This window comes from Urocampus carinirostris, chromosome 3, assembly GCF_059441175.1.
Source record: "Urocampus carinirostris isolate Australia breed hairy pipefish chromosome 3, RoL_Ucar_1.0, whole genome shotgun sequence".
NCBI lineage: Eukaryota > Metazoa > Chordata > Actinopteri > Syngnathiformes > Syngnathidae > Urocampus > Urocampus carinirostris.
This window is the reverse complement of record NC_142351.1, coordinates 56,746,791-56,769,150: the sequence shown is the minus strand read 5'-3', so window position 1 is coordinate 56,769,150 and position 22,360 is coordinate 56,746,791. Positions and strand designations below refer to the sequence as shown.

The 22,360-nt window shown below is 40.0% G+C and overlaps 1 protein-coding gene across 2 annotated transcripts in view; it reads left to right on the top strand.

Moving 5' to 3' along the window:
• LOC148370206 (nck-associated protein 5-like) overlaps positions 1-22,360 on the top strand; it is a 131,337-nt gene that overhangs the window by 83,100 nt on the left and 25,877 nt on the right. For both annotated transcript variants that reach the window (XM_088332604.1, XM_088332605.1), the window contains 7 exons: positions 359-446; positions 9,263-9,436; positions 11,794-11,862; positions 15,955-15,993; positions 16,077-16,196; positions 21,578-21,682; positions 22,117-22,305. In XM_088332604.1, coding sequence (XP_088188730.1) covers positions 359-446; positions 9,263-9,436; positions 11,794-11,862; positions 15,955-15,993; positions 16,077-16,196; positions 21,578-21,682; positions 22,117-22,305 — 784 coding nt within the window. The remainder of the gene's footprint in view (positions 1-358; positions 447-9,262; positions 9,437-11,793; positions 11,863-15,954; positions 15,994-16,076; positions 16,197-21,577; positions 21,683-22,116; positions 22,306-22,360) is intronic.

Here is a 22,360-nt window from a genome sequence, read left to right as displayed (position 1 = left end):
TGTTGCTTTAAGGAAGCAGCATAAGGCGAGGGTCAACATTCAGCCTGAAGCTCAATGGGACGCAATGCAAATATCGAGGGTCCGTTTTGACTGACTCCGGACGCCTGCTCTGCATGCAGCCCGCATGTTTAGCGGCTGATTGTTTTGAGGAGACCGAGCCCTCAAGGTCAAAGTCACTCGGTCGGCGGCTGCTGCTGTGATTGTGCTTGTATTCACGGTCGTTTTGCAGGCGACATAAAGCAAAATATGGCAGTCCATCTTAATCCAAGGTCCGGCCGGTATTAGAAATTGACACAAATACGCAGTGAAACCTGATGTTCACCGAACCCCCACCACCCATGTCTTGTTTTGTGTGCAGGATGGAGGAGACGGTGCGATCGCTGCTGCAGAATCAAGGAGGTGTACAGCAGAGGACGGACACAGCTGACATCATAAAGTCCTGCAAAGTAAACAACACATTAAGATGAATACAATCATTTGTATCCAATAGTTGTGAAGGGGTGAAATTCTTTACCAATAGAGGCCATACATTGACGTGTAGTCAGGGCCTCAACAGTCATCATGGATACGTGAAATTATAAATATAATAAATGTTTATTTTCACATTTACCGTTCAAATACTAAGAGCAAGCAGCCTCCAAGATTCAATTGTTTCACCATCAGGGGTGATTAGAGAACTACGTGCCTCACAATCATGATACGATACGATGGAGATTCTGATTTGCTGCATTCCCTCACGGCCAATTAATAGAAGTAGTATTAGCAGGCTAACAGTGAAGTACAGCCATCAGGACATTTTTGTCAAGTTCCTTTGCTTTTATCTCAATAATGGAGGAGTACATCTTGAAGTGAGTTCTCCAAACCTGACTTTAATTGAAGGCAGGAGACAAGTATGTCATAACAAAACTAGTGGTGCATGGACTTTATTTATAAGTAAAGATGACAACATTTTAAAAGCTATTTTCTAAGCCCTTGTTTGTGTGCCACTGTACTGTGAATTGTTTTTTTGATTGTGAAGTTTGTGTATGTAAATACTGTACAAAATGTTTATTGACAATATTTACACTTAATTGCGTCAACTCAATTCATTTTTCCAAGATGCAAATGCTCAAAAGGGATGAAAGGATTATTAGCAAAGGTCATCTGATATCCTCAAGGAGGGCATGTATTCACTGCTGTGCATTGCCATTGAGTGATGAGGGCAAATAAAATGGCGTGGCTAAATGTCATCGCTAATGTGCTCCGGCGAGGATTAGCAGCCAGTTTGACTGATTGTTTGGTTGTCTGATCGAAGTTAAAAAAAGAACCACAAAAAAGCCAGAAAGATGATTGATAATTTACTGTAGATTTTAAGCTACAGAGCGCACGTGATTAAAGCCGCACACGCAAATTTAAGGAAGAAACTCAACCGGATTTTAAGTCGGAGGCTTAACAGCCATAAAAATGAACTCATTCATGTCCATTTCTTCCATTTTAAAACAATCAGCGGGGAAATTACTTCTTCAGAAAAGTAACACTTTTAGCCGCCATGAAGACACTTGATTGGGGACCGGGTCCGCAGCTCTTTGTCAGCTAGTACAACAGTCAATATGAATGAAATTGGGTGGGGAAGGGGGCAACAAAGGAGAGAGGGGATTTTATTGTCTTGTTGCATGCGGAATGTTTTTCATACAGGACATTGATTGAGACCTTATTGTCTGAAAAGTGTTCTGACGAACATATACGCAAAAGTGAGACAAAAACATTCTTAAAACAAAAATCCATGTACCATCATAATTAAATGCTTGGAATACTTTTAACAAGTAAAGCCAGCTGATTGAATATTTTAGTGGGGGCGCAATTGACAAATTGTCAGGTATATTTTTCCCAAAAATCTAATGTCATATTGAGCTGTTATCAGTCCGATAACTGTCAGCCCAGTAATTATCGGGAACCCCTCCTTAGTTAGAAACTAGTGTCAGAATGTATTTTATTTAGTAGTAGCAATAGTTGGTCTCCTCTGTATCACTTTGTCATGTGCGCAAGTGATGGGGGAGCTTAAGATCAGTCGCATAGCTCAGCAGGTGAACAGGCTGGTGTGATTGAGCAGGCTTCTGGGTTTTTTAGTCAATATAGTACTTTGGGTTTTGTTTTGAGAATGTTATTGTCGCGCTCCTGCGTATATAAATTTAATTACGGTAAAATTCGGACTGGGCAGCACGGTGGCACAGTGGTTAGCGCGTGTGCGGCACAGTTCATGTCTTGGGAACCTCCTGCGTGGGTTCAAATCCAGCTCCAGACTTCCTGTGCAGAGTTTGTATGTTCTCCCCGTGCTTGCGTTGGTTTCCTCCGGGCACTCCGGTTTCCTCCCACGTTCCAAAAACATGCATTTCAGGTGAATTGGCCGGTCCAAATTGTCCCTAGGTGTGAATGAGCGAGCGAGTTGTCTGTCCCTGTGTGCCCTGCGATTGGCTGGCAACCAGTTCAGGGTGTCCCCTGCCCACTTCCCGATGATTGCTGGGATGGGCTCCAGCACCCCCGCGACCCTACTGGGGATAAGCGGTGTAGCTAATGAGATGAGAGATGAGAAAATCCGGACTCTATGGCGCACTTGACTATAAGCCGCACACAGTACATTTTAAAGGAAAAAACATTTAAAACATACATAAGCCGCACCTGACTATAAGCCGACATTGAAACATGAAACATTTGCAAAGAAAATTTGTGCACAGAAATTTTTAAAGTTTTAATATTATACGTTAACCCAACACCTTAATGTTATGACGGCCCGCCGGTGGGCCGCTGGACTTTTGATGAATAAATATATGTCTTTACAATGTTATCTGTTACTGAAATTTGTCATGCCACATATCATCGGAAACCTTAAACCCTTGGGATTCAAGATATGATGACCGTTTCAAAATACTGTATACTCATTACAACACGATCAGTTTGAATCAAGATACCCGAAAACTATAAAGCCGGCCTAACTCACCACTATGTCACATGGGCCGTCTTCAACTTCTTGAATGTCCCACAAAATAGCTTCGTTACATCAAGGACAATCCATAAAACATTATTTTCAAAACACACAATAATGCCGATAGATAAATAGGAATCCGCCTTAAACATGTTTGCTTCGCTGGACATTGCACATTATTTCCATTTGTAAATAAACATGCCTCTAAAATTATTTCCAATATGGTAGTTGACGCTCCCCTTTCGATTTACCACTTTTCCATGATGAGAGTCTGTTTGCGCTGATTTTTCTTTTTCGCACAAAGCTCGAAGTTGCATTGAACTTGCGTTTTCCTCGACGCATATATTCCACGTGTCTCACTAGTATATTTATCGCCTGGGCGCCCCTGGCATAATTGGCTGCATCGTTGCATAAGCCGCAGGGTTGAAAGCTTGGGAAAAAAGTTAGGGATTATAGTCCAATTTTTACAGTAATATTGACTGCTGCGCTACTTTATAAAGATTGAGAATTGCGGACACATTTCGCAAATGGGTTTCATAATCGCGGCACAACGTGATACTTTGTGCCTTGTTACCGCGTTCAAGCAGGACACTGACGGGCACCACAGCTCGGGAGATCCGCGGGAGAAGCCCGGCGTGCATCCGAAGTCACCACAACCATCCACCTAACGAAAAAAGAACAAAAATAGAATAAGCTGCATTGTATTGTAGGCTGCAGTGTTCAAAATGCAGAAAAAAAAGTAACGCTTTGTAGTAAATAATTTACCATGATCAAAATGAGGCTGAGAAGCAAAACCAGAAATGAAGAACGTATTAAACGTCTTCAGTTTTGCCAAAGGTCACTTTGCTCCTGTGATAAGCCCACTGTGGACTTTGTGGACACGAGCAAACATGGCGGGCTATTAGGCGATTCCCAATAGCTGAATAACTGAACGGCATGGCCGCTTTCTGTGCATTCAGCAGACAAACTCAATAACTTGAAAGGCCAGCGCAAGGGACGATGCCCCCCTGCCCCTGTCTCTGCGGACGCTATTACAACGCCTGATGAGTGCACAAGCAAAACGCTATAGTGGATTGTCTCAAACGCACTTTTAAGACTTTGTGCTATAAGATTGAGAACCTTATATGCTTGGGAGAAATTCAATAAAGTTGGAGGAAAAGTGCAAACTAAGGATGCATGGACACAGTAGGGTCGCTACAATAGAATGGAATTTATTGTCCTTGGAAAATGTCAAAAGGCACAAAACATTAAAGTACCATCCAGGATGATCCTGGTGGTGCAAGGAAATTTTTCAACAGGATACAATAGCAGAGTTTCAAATAATAATTTGAGGGTAGTAGTATATAAATAAGTAATATTAAATCAAAAATAACCAACTGAATAACCTCTTGTCCTTATTATAACAAGCAATTTGTTGTTCAATGCATTGGCCTATTAATTTGGTAATAAATCAAATAATCTCATCAACATTCTTTTGGTAATTTTCCTTTGTCAAAATTCTAGACAACATAAATTAATTTTGTAACTCCTAAGCCCCATATGATTTCAGGAAATGGGCAGTGTTAGGAACGTTACTTGAAAAAAGTAATTAGTTATAGTTACTCACTACTTCTTCCAAAAAGTAACTAAGTTTGTTTCTGAGTTACATATAGTAAAAGTAACTAGTTACCAGGGAAAGTAGCTGTTTCCGTTACTTTAAAAAGAAGTTGTATCTCAAAGAATTTAAAATTATCTGAGCAGTATTCGAGTCTGTTGAATAGAATATAACAAACAGGTAGTAGTTGTGTTATAAAGCCTTGTAATCTTTTTGACACCTCACTAGCAACAGATTTAGCCTACATTCAAAGTGCAACAAATATAGACAGTTAATAATAAAATAAAATAACAATCAGCCGTAAACAATATAAAGTGAGTTTAATAAATTCAATCTAGCTCGAATGGTCCGTTGTAGGGATGGGAATTCCGACTCTTTTTAGAGAACTGTCTTTTTCAGCTTTGGCTCCTAAATGGCTCTCCAAGTTGTTTTAGTTGTTTAATCTATATATTTCCATCTATCATATATTATAGGATGACTTAAAAAGTGAAAAAATAAAGTAATATTAACACTTAAACATGGAAACTGAAAACTTAAATTAAACTTAAATTAAAATATTATAAAACTACAAGGAAAAATAAAATAAACAAATTCAAATTTTTTCATACTCAACAAATTTAAGGTCAACAGCACAGAATCCTTGAAATAAATGCATTAATCAATCACAAGAGAAAAACAGCGTCTTAAAGGGACCTTTCGAGTGGTGGTTAGCCGGCTACCACTTCCAAGAGACTTCACGGAGCCACTTCCACCCACCTCATACATCCGTTTCATTCACGAATGACTCGAGTCGGTTGCCCCTATTCGCCTCTTTTTTTCCCGCATTAGTGTACACTGTATTTTCAAATGCTATTTACCTATAAAGTATTTGTAATTGTGACATGATCACAAAAAACGTATCGAACTCGGAGGAGAGCAAACCGTGCTGATGAAAACAGCATCAGTGTTTTGCAACCAAAGTAACGCACCGCTTTTGACCGTCAGTAACGATAACCGTGTTGTATCGGCGAAAAAAAGTATTTAGTTAGTTTAGCCTGTTACTGATCAAAAATTACGCCGTTACATAACAATGTTATTTATAATGGCGTTATATGCAACATTGTGAATGGGCATATATATTTCAAAATATCTTATGTGTCAGGAACCAGGAACGGAGACGGGAACCCAATTGCGTTAGTTTCTTAGTTTTATTTGAAAAGAGACGTAAGCTGGCACCCACGATACAGTGATCGTTGATTGTGGGGAGCAGGTCGCTCGTGACGTGTAAGTGGCATTTCTCTGGCGAGCGATAGCGGTCTCGAAGAGGGAAAAGCAGGTCAGGTTATCGGGGCGCAGGAGCAGAGACGTGATCAAACGGAAACAGAAGGCGGGAAACGTACGGGAGTCAAAAACAGGGAGTCAGTTTCGGAAGGCTTGCCTTAGCGGGAGCTGAAGGTTCGCAATGATCGGACGCCGGTAACAGGGGGGTTCAAAAAGTGGCAAGGAGCCAATCAGCGACCAGGGCTGTTGGCGCCACGGGGGCAGCCGCAGGTGCCCCGAATCAGTAATCATGACAGTATGAGACCCCCAAAGTAGTAACTTGTTTATAAATAAAACACACACACTTAGTGGCTGAACAATATAATAGAAAATACATTTCCCAAACCGTGTCCTGAACCTCTATAACATTATCTTTTATTTTGATCATCAGCCTCATACTGTAGACCGGTAAAATAATTGGTGGATATTTTTGTTTGAGAACTGCAAATTCTGTGAATTTGGAGAATTTAGGATCCCAAGTTAGGTCATTGATTATTAAAATAATCAGGCGCTCAATTTTGTAATTGAGTAGTAATGGATTATTAAATTATATATAATAATATTATTTCTCGGGCAGCACGGCGGCGCAGTGGTTAGCGCTTGTGCGGCACAGTTCATGTCATGGGAACCTGTCGTGGGTTCAAATCCAGCTCCAGACTTCCTGTGCGGAGTTTGTATGTTCTCCCCGTGCTTGCGTGGGTTTCCTCCGGGCACTCCGGTTTCCTCCCACATTCCAAAGACATGCATTTCAGGTGGATTGGCCGGTCCAAATTGTCCCTAGGTGTGAATGAGCGAATGAGTTGTCTGTCCCTGTGTGCCCTGCAATTGGCTGGCAACCAGTTCAGGGTGTCCCCTGCCCATTGCCCGGAGATGGCTGGGATGGGCTCCAGCCCCCCCGCGACCCTAATGAGGATAAGCGGTACGGATGATGAGATGAGATGAGATGAATATTATTTCTCATCTACATGTTGGTACTCAGCAGTAATGTTAATACTTGTTTTAAAATGTTTTTTTTTCGTCCATTTGTCAAAAACAGAAAACAACAACATACAATAAAGACAAATTTACTTAATGAAAATGACTTAAAATGAGCCCAAGTTCTCTCTACACCATAGTAATGAAAAATCCAATATATGACGTCATAAAAGAAAGAAAAGTAATGAAAGAAATGTTCTTTCATTCTCTCAACTTAAATAGAATCGGACTGAAATCCAATAAAGTGCAAACAGCTGTAAACCATAAACAACACTTTCTTCTTGAGGCGGTTTCGTACTGTGGAAAAATACAGAAAGATTCCTAGTGTATAATACAATAATGTATCAAGATATTCTCAGAGGCAGTAGAAAACCTTCTCATGGGCCACATCTGGCCCCTGGGGCTTGACTTTGACATATTTACTTCAAAGCATTGGTTCTCAACCGGTCTGACTTCAGAACCCACCATTCCACTCTGATGACGAGCTGTTACCAAAATCAAAGAAAAAAATCAAATTCTCAAATTCATACAATGAAAGAGATAGTAGAATCTTTCACCTTTTTTCCAAACAAACAAAATGACCAGCAAAACCTAGTACCATATGTATACTCGCAAATAAGCCTAATTTAAATTTGTAGTTCAACAAAGTCGATTATACTGGTAAAAGGCTAAACCATTTCTATATCTTCCAGCAGTGCTTCAATAGCCAACACCTGTACACCATTTTCCTTCTTCGGCTCAATTGTTGTTGTTACAGTTTTTTTCCCTCCCCTTATTACTAACATTCTTGGGACCCATCATTATGGACAGAAAAAGAAAATGACCCTAAAAAAATCACATTGAAATGAGATGTGGTCCCTTTCAAAGACGTCGACTGAACAGAAAGAAGAGATTGAGCAGGGCTTAATCGCCATCTACTGTTAAGGAATGTAATTCACCCTGGGTATTTTTCTTCTTCTTAGCATTATTTTGCCAAGGCAAAGGCCCGTGACCCACTGAAAATTGATCTGCTACCCACTTTTGGGTTCCGACCACCATTTGAGCTATAAAACAACGGTTGGCAACCTTTTCTGTACCATGGATTGGTTCATTGTCTGACATTATTTCCATGCCCTGGCCCAATATTAACATCAGTAATGCAAGCAAGTATAACAATAATAACAACAACAATAATAATAATAGTAATAATAGTAATAAATCCACTGTGTAATCACTAAACCACATGGGAACTGGATGACATGGGAAAAGGCATTAGATTCTATTTCATTATCACACTATTTTTACGTATGGCACCATGTTGCACAAGGTTGTTTGAGCTGAACTCTTTCCCATAATGCTCCATTACAGTGTGGTACAACATAGCACCGTAAGTAACATAAAGTGATGTGATGAAATCAAATGCCTTCTCACATGTCAACTACATCCCTTGTGGTTCAGTGGTTAGGAATTAGTACCCTTACCGCTACGATCCGGGTTTGATTCTCGTCACAACCAATGCTGAGCAAATTTAGTTGGCGGTATTTGTGACTGATCAATCATTGCTCAAATACGGAAATATTCTACCATCAAACCTCGGGTATAAAGCTCACCCAAAGTTTGAGTTTGTGCGTAAAAAACAATGCATAAAAATGGTATGAGCAAAATTTTCTTTATAACGACCGGCTAAAAAGCATCTATAACCCTAAAAGGCCACAAAGCTGTTGTGAAATCATCATCTTTCTATTACAATATTACAGTTTTATGGATTTCCATTAATATATTATGCCAGACTCTAACATCAAAGAAGCTGGGGCGGCGATATCAATCCAGACACAGCAAAATGATCCTGGGAGGTTGAGGTTTGTCTGAAACCCAATGCTGGGAAAACTGCTAGCACCTATGAGGCTCCAATTATAAATGAAGGACAACTCTGGGCGAGATTTTGCAAATCAGGCACACTCCCCACCCTATTTTCATAGTGCGGTTCCAAGCCAGGCAGGAAGCTCCTAATTAGAGGCTTATTACTACTAGTACTGGTTAATTATGGGATGCTCGGTAGCCCTACTTCTTCTCCAAAGATAGCTGGCGGAGAAACGCAAAGAAGGCCAAACGGGTGCGCCACGAAGGTCGCGGCTACAATTTGGAAAACAAGATAAACATGATTAGGGATTATGGGATGTTTAGTTAAAGCGGCCTCCCCGTCGGCCCATCTGCCCATTTGATCCGCTCTCCTCTTTCTCGACGCTTTCATCTTGGATTTCACTTCCTCCTGTGATTTCTGCCTTTTTCTCCAACTTCCTCCTCCCTCCCTACAAAAGCTCGCCATCCTTCTTTTTTTTGTTCTCAGCCCATCTGCCGTTGCTTTTTCTTGCCAATGCACAGACTACCCAGCCTCCTCCCTCGATCCCCATCTTCACTCTACCTCCTCTAACCTGCCCTCTTTGTTTGTGCCTCAGGAGAAATTCTCAGAGGAATTGCAAAAGCGGCATGATTGCCCAGAAGATACCAGCCCCCTGCCGACGACTCAAACAGAACCTGAGCGGGGGATGCGGCCGCTTACAGACGAAAACCAAACAGACGATAACGATGACAGAACCAAGCTCCTATTAGAACGCCTAAAGACCCTCGAGGTAACTTCTCAATCTGCAGTTCTCCCCCCAATTCCCCACCCTCAACACTTTCCATCTTCCACGCTCGATTGTCAACAAGCTTAAGGCCCACGTCTTTGAGTTTACCCGACGCACAATGCCACGGATGATTATTTAGCGGAAGATCATTTCCCCGTTGCTCATCCTTCAAATTTGATGGAGAACATTGCCTCAACATTACACTTGAAATGCCTTTATCACAGACTTGGTGCCATTTCATCCCGGCATGCTCCACCATGTGATGAATGTCCCGCTTTCTGGAGAAAGGCAGATGCGATACATCACTTGCCTAGCCACTGATTATTTTTAGAGCTGCACCTCTTTGGTGAAAAAATACAATTCTTAACCCTATGGTAACAAATTATATTAAATAAATATATCATCTTAATTTTAATATGCAGAAATCCCTTAATTTGTGCAGGGGCTGCATTCCCAAAAGGACCCACGATAGAGTCTCAAAGGGCTACGAAAGTAAAAGTAAATAAATATTTATAAAAGTAAAAACTATTTCTTTATTTAATAAATACATTTATTTTATACATTGAATCCAAAGAACAAACCCTTATTACAGGGTGCAAGCATTTGTTTAACAAGTAAAAGTACTGTGCTTTATAAACAGTTTTATATGTACTGTCAAATTATGATTGAAAAAAAAATCTGGTACGTTTATTGCATTCTTTATTGAGGACACTACCCACTGTTTTACTCTAGATTATATTTTGCCGGAATCATCTGGAGGTTAGCGGAAAACAAGCATGTGACGTCTCATGCGAAGGCGATTGCCGGACTTGTGAACCTGACGCAGTACTGATAGGATGGTTCGGTCCAGAATATATAGCACAAAATTTTAACTACAGTTTACAGGCAAACTGTCACACCAACAGACCCTGCTTTGAGAACAAAGTAGAGTTAAAAAAAGGGGTAGTATGTGAGGCAGGTGGACAGGATGGCGGAATTCCGGGGGGTCGGGCGGTAATGAGTTCCAGAGCTGGGGCTCAGAGCGGCTGAAGGCTCTGCTCCCTGTTGAGCCGAGACAGGCAGCGGGGACAGTGAGATGAAGGAAGGAGGAAAATCTGAGGGTGCTGGATGGGGTGGCAATGTGAAAGAGGTCGAGAGGTAGGGAGAGGCAAGGTTATGGGTGGCCTTGTAGGATTTTGAAGGTGATTCGTTGGTTGGACGGGAGCCAGTGGAGTTGCTGAAGGAAATGGGTGATGTGATGGCGAGGAGGGTTTTGGTGATAATATGGGCAGCGGAGTTATGGTTAGTCAGGTAATAATACTTAACACTTCCCTTGTCTCAGATTACAACACTTATCATCCTTATTTTAATTTTCTGATTTTTTGATATTGTCTATGCCTATATTTATGTCATAGGTGTTTGAAGCATAAAAATAAAGGCAAAAATTTTGTGTTTTTGTTGAATTAGGATTTATTTCCTTACACTATTTATTAGAATAAATAATGTATTGCACAAATTGATTACATATTTTAGTTTCCAATGTTTTGATGTATCAACCTAGTGTTTGATTCGTGACAAAAGAGTTGAGGCTTGACAGCAGCATCAAGCAAATGGAGAATCTGTAAGTACTAAATACAGTATGATACATTTATATTAGCCGTGAATACCAAGACGGTGTTGATAATGCATGCATAGTTGTATGTCATTGCTTAGCAACAGGTGAAAGTACTGATCCAGTCACTTTATTCGGTGCATAAAGATTTCAAATGAGCAAAAATAGAACATTGAGCAAGAAAAGTTGTAAGTATAATGCGATTTTGAGGGCAGTTACTATGGTGATGTTCTGGATTTATCTCTGGGACCTGCTTGAAGGATTAAGGGTTGGTGGGGATCGGAGTTGAAGCATTCCAAGAAAGAATTACATGTTATTCGTTACATTTTCATCCATCTCTTTTGTTTAGAAGATTTGATTTACCTTCTTCCCCCAGAACGTTGAAGGCTATAATTACGTCTTTCGTGTTCCAATGAGGAATAGCGAGTTCTTCAGAAAGGGCAGAGGGTGAGCGGCTTCAGGTTGCCTGACAGCTCCAAACACGCTGCCGGCCTCTGACAAATTAGAAACCCCTTGAGATCAATAGCGCTGTGACTGGTCCCCCTGCAGAAGAAGGATATATTGTTATTAGATGTGAACCCCAAAGTTCAGCATCGTGTCTTGCATCCCCTTGACCTTTTCCTCTGTGGTAGCTCAGCGGGTTTTATTGGCCATCCCGACGCCGTGTTGACCTTTCTAAAGTCAAGTGTGATCGTTGCATCCACCTTCTATGCTATTGTTTTCGTTGCATCATGTTGACAGTGGAAACTCTGACGTTCGCTGTTTCTAGGAGAGGAACTCTGTCTTGGCGCTGGAGAACGAAAGCCAGAGGGAGCAGTACGAACGCTGCTTGGATGAGGTGAGTTGCTTCTTTGGTCTATGGTGGCAATCCAAACTTTATTATGTTTTTTTTCGTATCATTTTTGCCTACGTTCCACTAAAAGAACAGTGTGTAATACTTGCTTTTAGCAAAACAAGTCTTTCAAAAATAAAAAATAAAATTCTCAACTTCGATTATTCTACTCTTGCTCCTTTCTGGTTAGAATAGAATAGAATAGAATAGAATAGAATAGAATGAAATAGAATATTATTATTAATTTTATATTTACTTGACATTTTTCACCGGTTTCAGGTATTTGAGAATTGTATTTGTCAGCTAAATAAATGAGCATTATCTTTCTGTCACACATGGCTGCGCATAGACTTGAATGTTGCTAGGCTTTAATACTAAGCAATTACTGTAATTTTGCAATGGGTTTATTTTTTTTATATATTTTCCCGAGTATTAGTCTGAGTTTCACTAGACGGGTTGATGTGAACGAAGTCTTTGGGATCCCAGTGAGTAAAAGTGCACGATTCAAGGAAAAAGACGGGCTGCAAGGTGTCAGCATCAAGATCTGCAGGAGGGTCAATGGGATTGAAGTTGAAAGTGGGTGATTAAAGCAGATTATTGTTTACAAGGGCCTGTTAAGCGTGAGAGCAAACACTTGAGTTACTCAAACAAGAGCCAAGCGTTATCGGATACAGAGGCTCATTTGGCCGTTTTCACTCCCACCTTTCCTGTTTCAATAAGCAAGAATACTCCCGAGCCAACCTCAACTTAATGAGGGATCGATAAGGAGTAATGCGAGCCGCTTTCCTGATGACACTTTAGTCAGAAGAAAACCGTCAGCCAGACACAACAACACTTACGCTACTCACACTTTGCTTCTGTTCTGATGTCTTTACACCATAATCGGAAGTTTAATTTGAGGTATTTTAAGCGTCCACGGCCAATTTCCGGCCCGGGGGCCAGTTACGTCCCGTGATAATTCTTTACTGACCCTTTGTCATAAAATTAATAATATGTGGCCCATCAGCAATGTGGACCGCAGTATAAAACAAATTTGTACCCCAAAAAAATAAATAAATTACCACTTCACCAGGTGAGGGCAGCAGCCCTTTGGCCACCTTGGGATTCAAACTCTGTCGGAATGTGTCGCTTAGGTCAGAAATAAGAGCTTGCTCTGACTACTCAACGCATTGGCCCGGTATTGCAGTACCTCCGGGATCGGTGCATTCGCAATGATCGCTCCTTGGCCCTGTGGCTAGGACCTTGACTCAGCCTCTTGGCTGGGAACAAGTGTCTCAGCCTCTTGGATTTGCAGTGTATTGTGATTTGACAGATAATGGATAATTGATAAAGAATACAGAACAATAACCCTCTACAAAAACCCCCACCTTGTCTTTAACTTTTTGTGAAAATTATAACCCAATTTCTGACAAAAAAAAAGTTGACTGTACGGGTTGCCAGTTTAAGGACAAGTGGAAATTGGAGTATTTTTCACTGAAAGTTATACAACTGCATCTGCTTAAATCAAGAGACTGTGGCTTTCTTAAGGAATAGAATAGCAAGAGGCACAGCCCGACAAAACATGCTGACTACAAAAAGCTAACTGGAAACGAACGCTATCAAATTGTGAAGAAACGGTTTCACGAGACCCTGCGAGTCAAATGAAAAAGCTACAAAGCCGATCTACGAGGGCGCAATGCAGATCGCCAAGCACTGAAAACTTTTCACAAAAGATGAAATTATTAAAGACTGTTCAAAAATGCCGGCCTGAATTGTGGGCCCTAACATATTTTCAGCTTACCCAAATCTGCTTTTGGAAATGTTTGGACATCCCTGTTTTAAAGAGTTTCCAATTTATACTAACTCAATCACCTGAAAAACATTAGGGACAAAAGCCCTGACGATTAACAATGACAATACAAATTCTATTTCAATTTTGCTCATCAGTTAGTAGGTGCAAATAAAAACGTAATGGGGCACTGTGTAATAGTTGAGCACTAGATGTTGCTGCATTGTGTAGTGGAAGCAAAAACAAGTGCTACAAAGCACAAGCAAGGATACAAACTACCTAAACTCAAAGTGACCGGACAGCATCATTTTTTTCTTATTTTCTTGTTCAGCTTTTTGCGAGGTTTTGGTTTTGGGGGGTACCATTAGCAGCAAGATGGTGGACAATCACGTCAGGTCCCTTTCGATGAGGTCGAGAGGTAGGCAGAGGCAATCTATATTTGTGCATTAATTGTTATTACAATATCCATTGCAACCTGGTCATCCTGGAAGGGGGATTAACTCATGTGTCGTCCCTTCTCAAGGTTTCTTCATTTTCCTCATGTTGAGGTTTTTGAGTTTTTCTTTGCCCTCATGTAGGTTTTGGATCAGGGGATGAAGTAATAATAGTCTGTGGTTTGCAATAATCTGTGCAGCCCTTTGAGACTCAAATTTCCCGACCTCTTATTTAAAAATGTACATTTATATGATAGTTAATGGATTTTTCCTTCTTATTCAAATCAATCTTGATTTTAGGAGGCACTAAATAATACAGCATGTCCCTTTAAACACACGAGACATATGAATGTTGTACATTGTATACATTTCAAAGTACTTGTTATAATGAATATTTTGAAATTACAGAACAACTCACGTAACTTCCATTTAACACCACTCATCAAGGTTCCCAACAGAACACTTGCTAAACACAGCCGTTTTGAGTGGATTTTGATTGACATTTGATTAATTTTCTTTGTTCATCCACATACAAGGGTTACAATGAATTCAAAATCAACAACGTTCCAATACAGTACAATTGGATACAAAAAGAAAGGAAAAAAAGGGCTCATGGGAATACGTTAGAGCTTATCTTGTTCCTGTCCTCGTGACTGTCTAAACACTTTTCACAATAAGATACAAAATTGTCTGAGAACATTTTCAGTTAGGGGGTATAATATGCACTAATAAGCAAAACACTGGGGGATACCACAAGGCTTGCTTTTTTAAAAAGTGGTGTCCATAAGTCCAAAAATATTCTACTTGCTGATGCCATCTTCTGGCTGAAGTCATCATTGCAGCCCTTGCCAAGCTACCTGTGTGCACATACGTGTCCATCTTTAAAGCGTTCAAATAAACATTTTTTAAAAATCTTTTTAGGAGTTCGTGTTGGCATTTTGATTGTATTTAAAACAGTCTTTTTCTTACTTTCACCATTTTCATCCTCGAACAAATAAAATGAACCAGCACGCATGTGAAATCACTCTCCACCATCCCCCTCCACCCGGCTCTTTTCCTTATGCGTTGAGTTGCGGCAACACAATGATATAAGTAAGATAAAAGCAAATAGGTGCTATGAAAAATTGTATAGATAAAGGCTCTTTGACCTCAGTCAGGCATTGTAAACACATACTTAATGGAGAAAATATTCAATTTCAAACTTTTTAGGGACACTTTAAACGACGCACACATACATTTAAATAAAATGCATTGCTGGAAAACAGCCTCCATTTCTGGTGGTTTTTGGATGTATTGGAATTTGCCAGTGACACTAATTTTAAGGTGAACCGCTTATTCAGTGCATTTAAACATATTGCGGCAGTATTTCATGTGAATCAGCCTTATTGTTCTAAAACGTCCTATTACATACATGCCAACCTTTCGACATTAAAAAGAAATAGATTTCATCGCGCACTCTATTTTACCACTTAAAACACAATCCCTCTTTGGAACGTTAATCAAAGCAACAACTTGGGCTTGTTTAAAACCGGAAGTGACTAACTATTCCCAAAATGGAAATCTAATTTGATTGTTGGAGTGGTTTATTCACATCTGACTATTCCCAGAATGGAAATCTAATGCGATCGTTGGAGTGGTTTATTCACACACAAAGACTTAATCTCACAATAAAATACTAATTTCGAGGCAAGATCTGTTTTTTGTTGAAATATGAAAATGTGGTGTAATGAAAATGCTTTAGAAAAAAAATAGTCTAACACATAAAGTGTTGGTGAGGTTGCTGTTACGGTAGATATTTTTGTTTAACTTTGTTGAATCTATTTATAAATATACAAAAATTCAACCTTCCATGAAATGTCCTTTTTACAAAGACCTTGCGTTTGTGCCCCTTTCAAGGTCGCCAATCAAGTTGTGCAGGCGCTTGTCACTCAGAAGGTTTGTCTATTTGCCATTTTCTCACCATTGTTGTAAAATTTACATTCACATTGTGTCTTTTTCTGGCTTTGTGTTGCCCCCAGGACCTGAGAGAAGAATGTCTAAAGCTGCGCACTCGAGTTTTTGATCTGGAACAGCAGAATCGGACGCTGGGGATTCTCTTCCAACAGCGTATCAAGCCCACCTCAGAGCTGCTCCTCCAGGTAAGTCACGTCACCCAAACGGCAAAGAACTCTTTAGGAACTGAAGTTATTTTCCACTTGATTTGTTCTTAAAAAGGCTCCTGGGGCACAAGTGATAATGAAGAGAATTTCATTTTAAAAAAAGGGTTTGCAAAGTCCTGATTGCTTTATCTTCATATCCTGGGTTTCTCAGTGAGCCTGCAAAGTAAATGACTTTGCACTTTGCTCTGCCGTCTAAAGGGATGCGGGGTTTAGATTGGCTGGAAATCGCCTCAGATCATTGCAGGTCCACCTGAACACAAGCACTTTACTGCAAAACGCCGGGCAGAAAGGGAAGAAATGAGACGGAGCCACCCATCTGTTGTTAGTGATGGTATAATATTGCAGGTGCGGAAGGTCAGCACCGGGGCCACAGGGCTCAGTGCTGTCAATATGAAAACAACAGGCTGCTAAAAAAAAATAAGAGAGGATTGTCAGTGCTGGAAAAAAATGAGCTAAATAGAAGAGAGTGGGTGAACAGGCATAAACGGAGAGCCAGGGGAGATAAGAAGGCAGAACCGGCGAGTTGGAAATGAAGCTATCAGTGAGCCCTACTGCCAGGGGGAGAGAGGAGGAGACAGGAGAAGACCGTTTTAGTCAAACCAAATTGTAGTGGGTGTGTTGTCAATCTAAAACGTGTCAAAGGCTTTAAGTGGAAAGTACTGTAATGATGTCACTGAGGGGACCTACATTCCGGTTTATCGCGGAAGCAATTTTCACACATTGGAAGATGTTTGGGCGACAAAATAGTCCGGAGATTATAGATTTCTTGTGCCAGTGGGTATGGCGAGAAATCACATTTAATTATAAACATTGCCTTGGACATTTTCTATCAGTTATGTGTCATTTTTGTTCCAAATGCAGATAGTTTTAATCATGTTTTCATGATTTTTCTTTAATGAATTCCTCATCATTTTTTTCAAAGGAAAAGTGTGTAATTTTTGTCCCCTAAATGTCGTTGTATAATGCTGTGCAACCAAAAATGACTTTTAAAAAGCAGAAGAAAGAATATTAACTATGGAGACTCAAAGTGACCGAAAAGCACTTTTTTTCCCAGGCTTTCGCAAAGTTTGGGGTTTTGGGGTACTCTTAGCAGCAAGATAGCAGTTAATCATATAAGCTCCCCATTGGTGAGCCACATGTTAAGTAAAATAAGTCCAAATTTCTCAACCTACGAGCATTTCAAAGGTCCAGTGTAACGCTTGAGGTGTTCTCAAAAGAATTAAACATTTCCAGATTAAGTATGTGTTAACAATGCCCAAATGAGTTCAAAGAACTCTTACGGTGCCTATTTGCTTTTATCTTACTTTTAGCAAAGCTCTTCAGGGTGGAACACATTTGGTAGAAGGAATGGGAGGTGTGTGTGGGGGATTCTGGAGAGTGACGTCACGCTCGTTCCTGCGGGGTTTTTTTTTGTTTTTATTTGTTAGTGTAGCTTGAAAATGGTGAAAGTAAGAAAAGTCCCTCTCAAGTAGAGTTCAAACATCAACCCAAACCTCATTAAAGATGAAAAAACATAACAGTTTATTTTAGCGTATCTAAGAAAGGCACGTACTTGCAAGCGCATCAGGAACGAGCTGACAGAGGCTGCAATGATGACACAAGCCAAGAAATGGTGGCAACGAGTAAAACGTTTAAAATTGCATACAGTTCCTTAAAAATATGACACTACATGTGTTTTTTGTTCTTAAATCAACATTGTTAATTTTACCTCTAGAATGTGCTAAACAATACAGACTGTCACTTTAAGTCAAATAAAAAATGTTTCATATTTTACTTTAAAGAATTCTTGATATTTAAATCAAGAAAAATTATACACAAAAAGACGACAAGTATCTGTCAGTGGAAGAATTACTAGTTTATCAATAGACTTTTTACAACGCATGTTTATTGAGCATGCAGTCTGTTTAAAAACTATTCACATTTTTTGTTCCAAGTTAAGCACATAACACCCTTTTTTAAAACAATTCCATACATAGTACTATAAATACTGTTTGCTATAAATAAATAAAGTGTTTTCCGGACAAAGGTGCACCTAAAGACCCCATGTTTGCCAGAAATTCAAAAAGTGAACCTTATGATTCTTATAGACCGGAAATAGGGTGAATACAATTGTAATTGCATTATTACAACTAAATGCTTCGACAAACAGGGATATCCTAACATTTATGTTCTCTGAAATATTTATTTTCTGATGTTTTTTTGTTTTGTTTTAATACAAACCTCACTCTTACTTTTATTTTAAATTCACGTGCCTTCTAGTCCAATGCGCCTCATATATGGAAAAAGCTTTAACAAACGAAAAACTTTGAAGATACGCCTTGTAATTGGGTGTGCCTATCAGGGCCGCCTTATAGTCCGGAAAATATAGTACTAGAAATCAGGCTTTGTAGAAATGTTAATTTGTAACATCAACAAACAAGTTTAATAATGAGGGCATTTTCATTTGTTCATTTTTAAGTCTCTTTTAATATGTTAAAAGACAAGGTCATGGACAGAGAAATGTAGTTAGGTGGCTGGAGATTAAAATTTGAAATAGAATCGTCTTTATTATCACAGATAACAACGTAGTGAACATTATTTACTATGAGATTAGGTGTGGCAGTCCAGGATAAACAAATAATAAAATGAAAAAGACTTAAAAGAGAAAAACAAAATCCAAAGAATGTCACGATAAAACATTTACAAATGCTAAAACCTATTCTTCCTTTGTTATTCTGGTTTAGCAACAGCACCTTAGCATTCACGCATCCATCAATCAAAGAACACAATTTTCTTGTCTGTATCCATCTCACGGCAGCCGTGTAGCCGCCTGCTTTCTGTTGACTGAATGTGAAATTACTGTTGTTCAGGGCTCACATACAAATTGATTCTAGGTTTGATTATGTCGTCCTTAATTTAGCATTAAACAACTGTGTTTTTATTTTCTAGTGAAAAATTAGCTTCCCGCTGAGATGGAAAGATTGGGCTGTTTAATTTATATTACACAAACGCTACTGCAATTAGATCATTGGGTTGAGAGCAATTGTAATTATTATAAGGGATTATTTTCCTCCCTTTAGGTTGACATTGGAGTGTTTGGCGATCTAAATGCGTGCTATTTGCAGTCCAAGTCTGAAGCTTTTGCTTATCTGTAATTAAAACATTCCTTCTTTTCCCACGGGCATCTTGCATTTTCCTGATAAAATGCCACGATGAAAATGGCGGCGCCACTGCAATCCCTGCACTTTCAACCTCTGTTTATTTGTGTAGGATAGCCACAAACATCTGACCGGTATTTGGAATAAGGTATAAAACTATCATGATTGCGCTGAGAAAGAAATGATGCTGCGTGTGTCTGCAGCTACCCCAATCCAGCCTGATCTGCTTATCGAATATGGCAGGCAATTGGCAATTAAGTGTCCCATTACTTGGGACAAACGCTGCACTACTTTAGGAGCTCAAGGACAAAGCGTGACCCCATTGCAGCATCTCCTGCTTGCTAATCACGCAAAGATGAAACTAAAACACATAAAAAAAGATCAATAGTACTACTATATATTTCTATGTGATATAACCGTCTTTTCGCTGATTCCAAAACCAGAACACGAGTGCATGAGAGTACGTTCTTTATTGTAATTTCTAAATTTTATCTGTCTGAGCTATCATGTCATGCAGATGAGTACTATGTGCTGAGTGCGTGTTTTTCTATCTTTCCCACATTTATGGTCCTGATATCAATAACAAGTGAGACAACTGTTGTCAGCAGCTCGTTATTACCAATTTATGTACAGTACACTGTTTACACTTAAAAAACAGCATGTTTCACAGTACATTAAACTAAGAACTCTGGCCGTGAACCTTAAAAGCGAAGTGAGAAGAGGAGGCATTTGGACGTGCCATCCATTCCATTCGTATTTTCGGCCCCCTTCTCCTTGACCCGGCGACACTATTGACTGAATGCTTGATGAGGATGCTGAGGAGGGGAAATTCTACACTTCTTGATAAGATCAGACGTCTCATCTCATGTATCTAGAAGGCTGCGTCACTTGGACTCTGATATCAAAAGATTTTTCCAAATAAAGAGTGTCAAAGTTATATAGTAAACCTGTTTAGAAAATGACAATTGTGTGAATTGCATTTCAATTCTAAGAAACCAAAAAATATAATTGAGAACGTATGCAGTGGGAATCCTGGTTTGTGATCTAGCTTCTGCTACTTGTTGGGGCGGCAGTGGCTCAGGAGGTAGAGCGCTTGTCTTGGGATCAAGAGATCGCAGTTCGAATCCCGGCTTCTCCGTGTTACATGTCGAAGTGTCCTTGGGTAAGACACTGAACCCCTAATACCCCAAATATGCAGGTTAGTTGCACGGCCGCTATTGGGAAATGTGAAGCGCACTATAAAGAGCTTTGGGAAGTCTTGACTTGAAAAGCGCTATATAAATGCAGATCATTTCATTTCATTTCATGTTATGTGGATTTTATTTACGATATATTCATGGCTTAACTCAAACTACAAATTGATTAATTTGTTTACTCTTAGCGGTAGCTGGTCATATAAACGCTTAAAATAACTAACAATACGATGACATTTTTTCGACAACATGGAAATAGAAGCATACTGTTTTAGGCTTTCCAGCAGGAAGCTCAAATGAAGTTCGTTTGGGCAAAGGAAAAGCCAGACTCATTAAACTGTAAGATTAATACATGGAGCTGTATTTGCTTTTTCTCTTCTTCCCTCTCAAGCAAATGAATTGGGGGAAATATTAAAAGAGGTCCCTTAGTCCCTGATGCAATTATTTCCTGTTCACTTATGTTTTATTCCAACTGATGCTGTAAAATATCTGTGGGTTGGAATCCAACCATTACGAAGATCTTACTGACCATTTTCAAGCAATTATATCAGCATAGGGCAGCACGGCGGCGCAGTGGTTAGTGCATGTGCGACACAATTCTGAGGTCATGAGATCGAACTTTCCTGTTTTGAGTTTGCATGTTCCCCCTGTCCTTTCGTGGGTTTCCTCCGGGCACTCCGGTTCCCTCCCACATCCCAAAAACATGCCTGTCAGGTCAATTGCCCGGTCCAAATTGTCCATAGATGTGACTGAGCGTGTGAGTTGTCTGTCTCTGTCTGCCCTGCGACCTGCTGTCAGCCGGTTCAGGGTGTCCCCTGCCCACTGCCCGAAGATAGCTCGGATGGGCTCCGGCACCCCCGGGACCCTACTGAGGATGAACGGTGCAGATAATGGATGAATATCTCAACATACCATAAATATATTTCAAATGTTTTCGTTGTTAATGTGCAGTTTGTGCTGTGTGCTGTACACTTTTGGCAAAAAATTCTAGCACCTCTGATGTCAGGTATTTGCAACTTTTGAATTCCAGAAACTCCAGTCACGGATCATGGATCTGTCTGCGGTTGAGTTGCTTCAGGAGCCCGAAAGAAGCAAAGCTTTCTTGCTCTCCAGAAACACAGAATCTCCTTCGACTGTAAGCTAAGTGGGAGTCTTCTATTTCTTTTTGGGTAGTGTTGTTGTAACTGTGCACTGAAGATCCTGAAGAAATCGTTACGTGATATTAAAATACAGCCACTACAGCCTAAAAGCCTGACCCTTACCCCCTCTTTGCAGAAATGGTTGGTGGTATCACTGAACACGAAGATGACTATGTCTTTGTTATGTTACCAGAGAGCCATCGATTGTAATGATTGCCAAAAATAAAAATAAAAGGTCTGTTCGTGGCACCATTCTGCATTGGTTACCTTGTATAAGATGTATTACAGCAAGAAAACGATTTGGCAAATCTTATCTAATCTTAATTTTTCACCTAGTGTACGATGCGCCCGTTTCCTAGAACAGCAACAATATGTTTTAACCCCTTTTCAGAATCTCACAAAATTAATTCTTCATTTGCATATCTTGCAGGACAGTCAGTTACGTGGAAAGTCATCCTCCCCCATCACCAAATGTCTGAGCCAGCTGAGCCTGACAGCGTCGACATCAGTGTACCAACGCAGCAGCTGTAGCAGCAGTGAGCTGTCGTTGTCAAGTGCATGCAGCGAACTTTCCAGCGGCTCCTACACCTGGAACGATGGACGCTCCTGCGGGAAAGTGGTAAGAATACGTTTTTTTTCCCGTGAAATATTTATGAAAGATTTTAATTGTATTT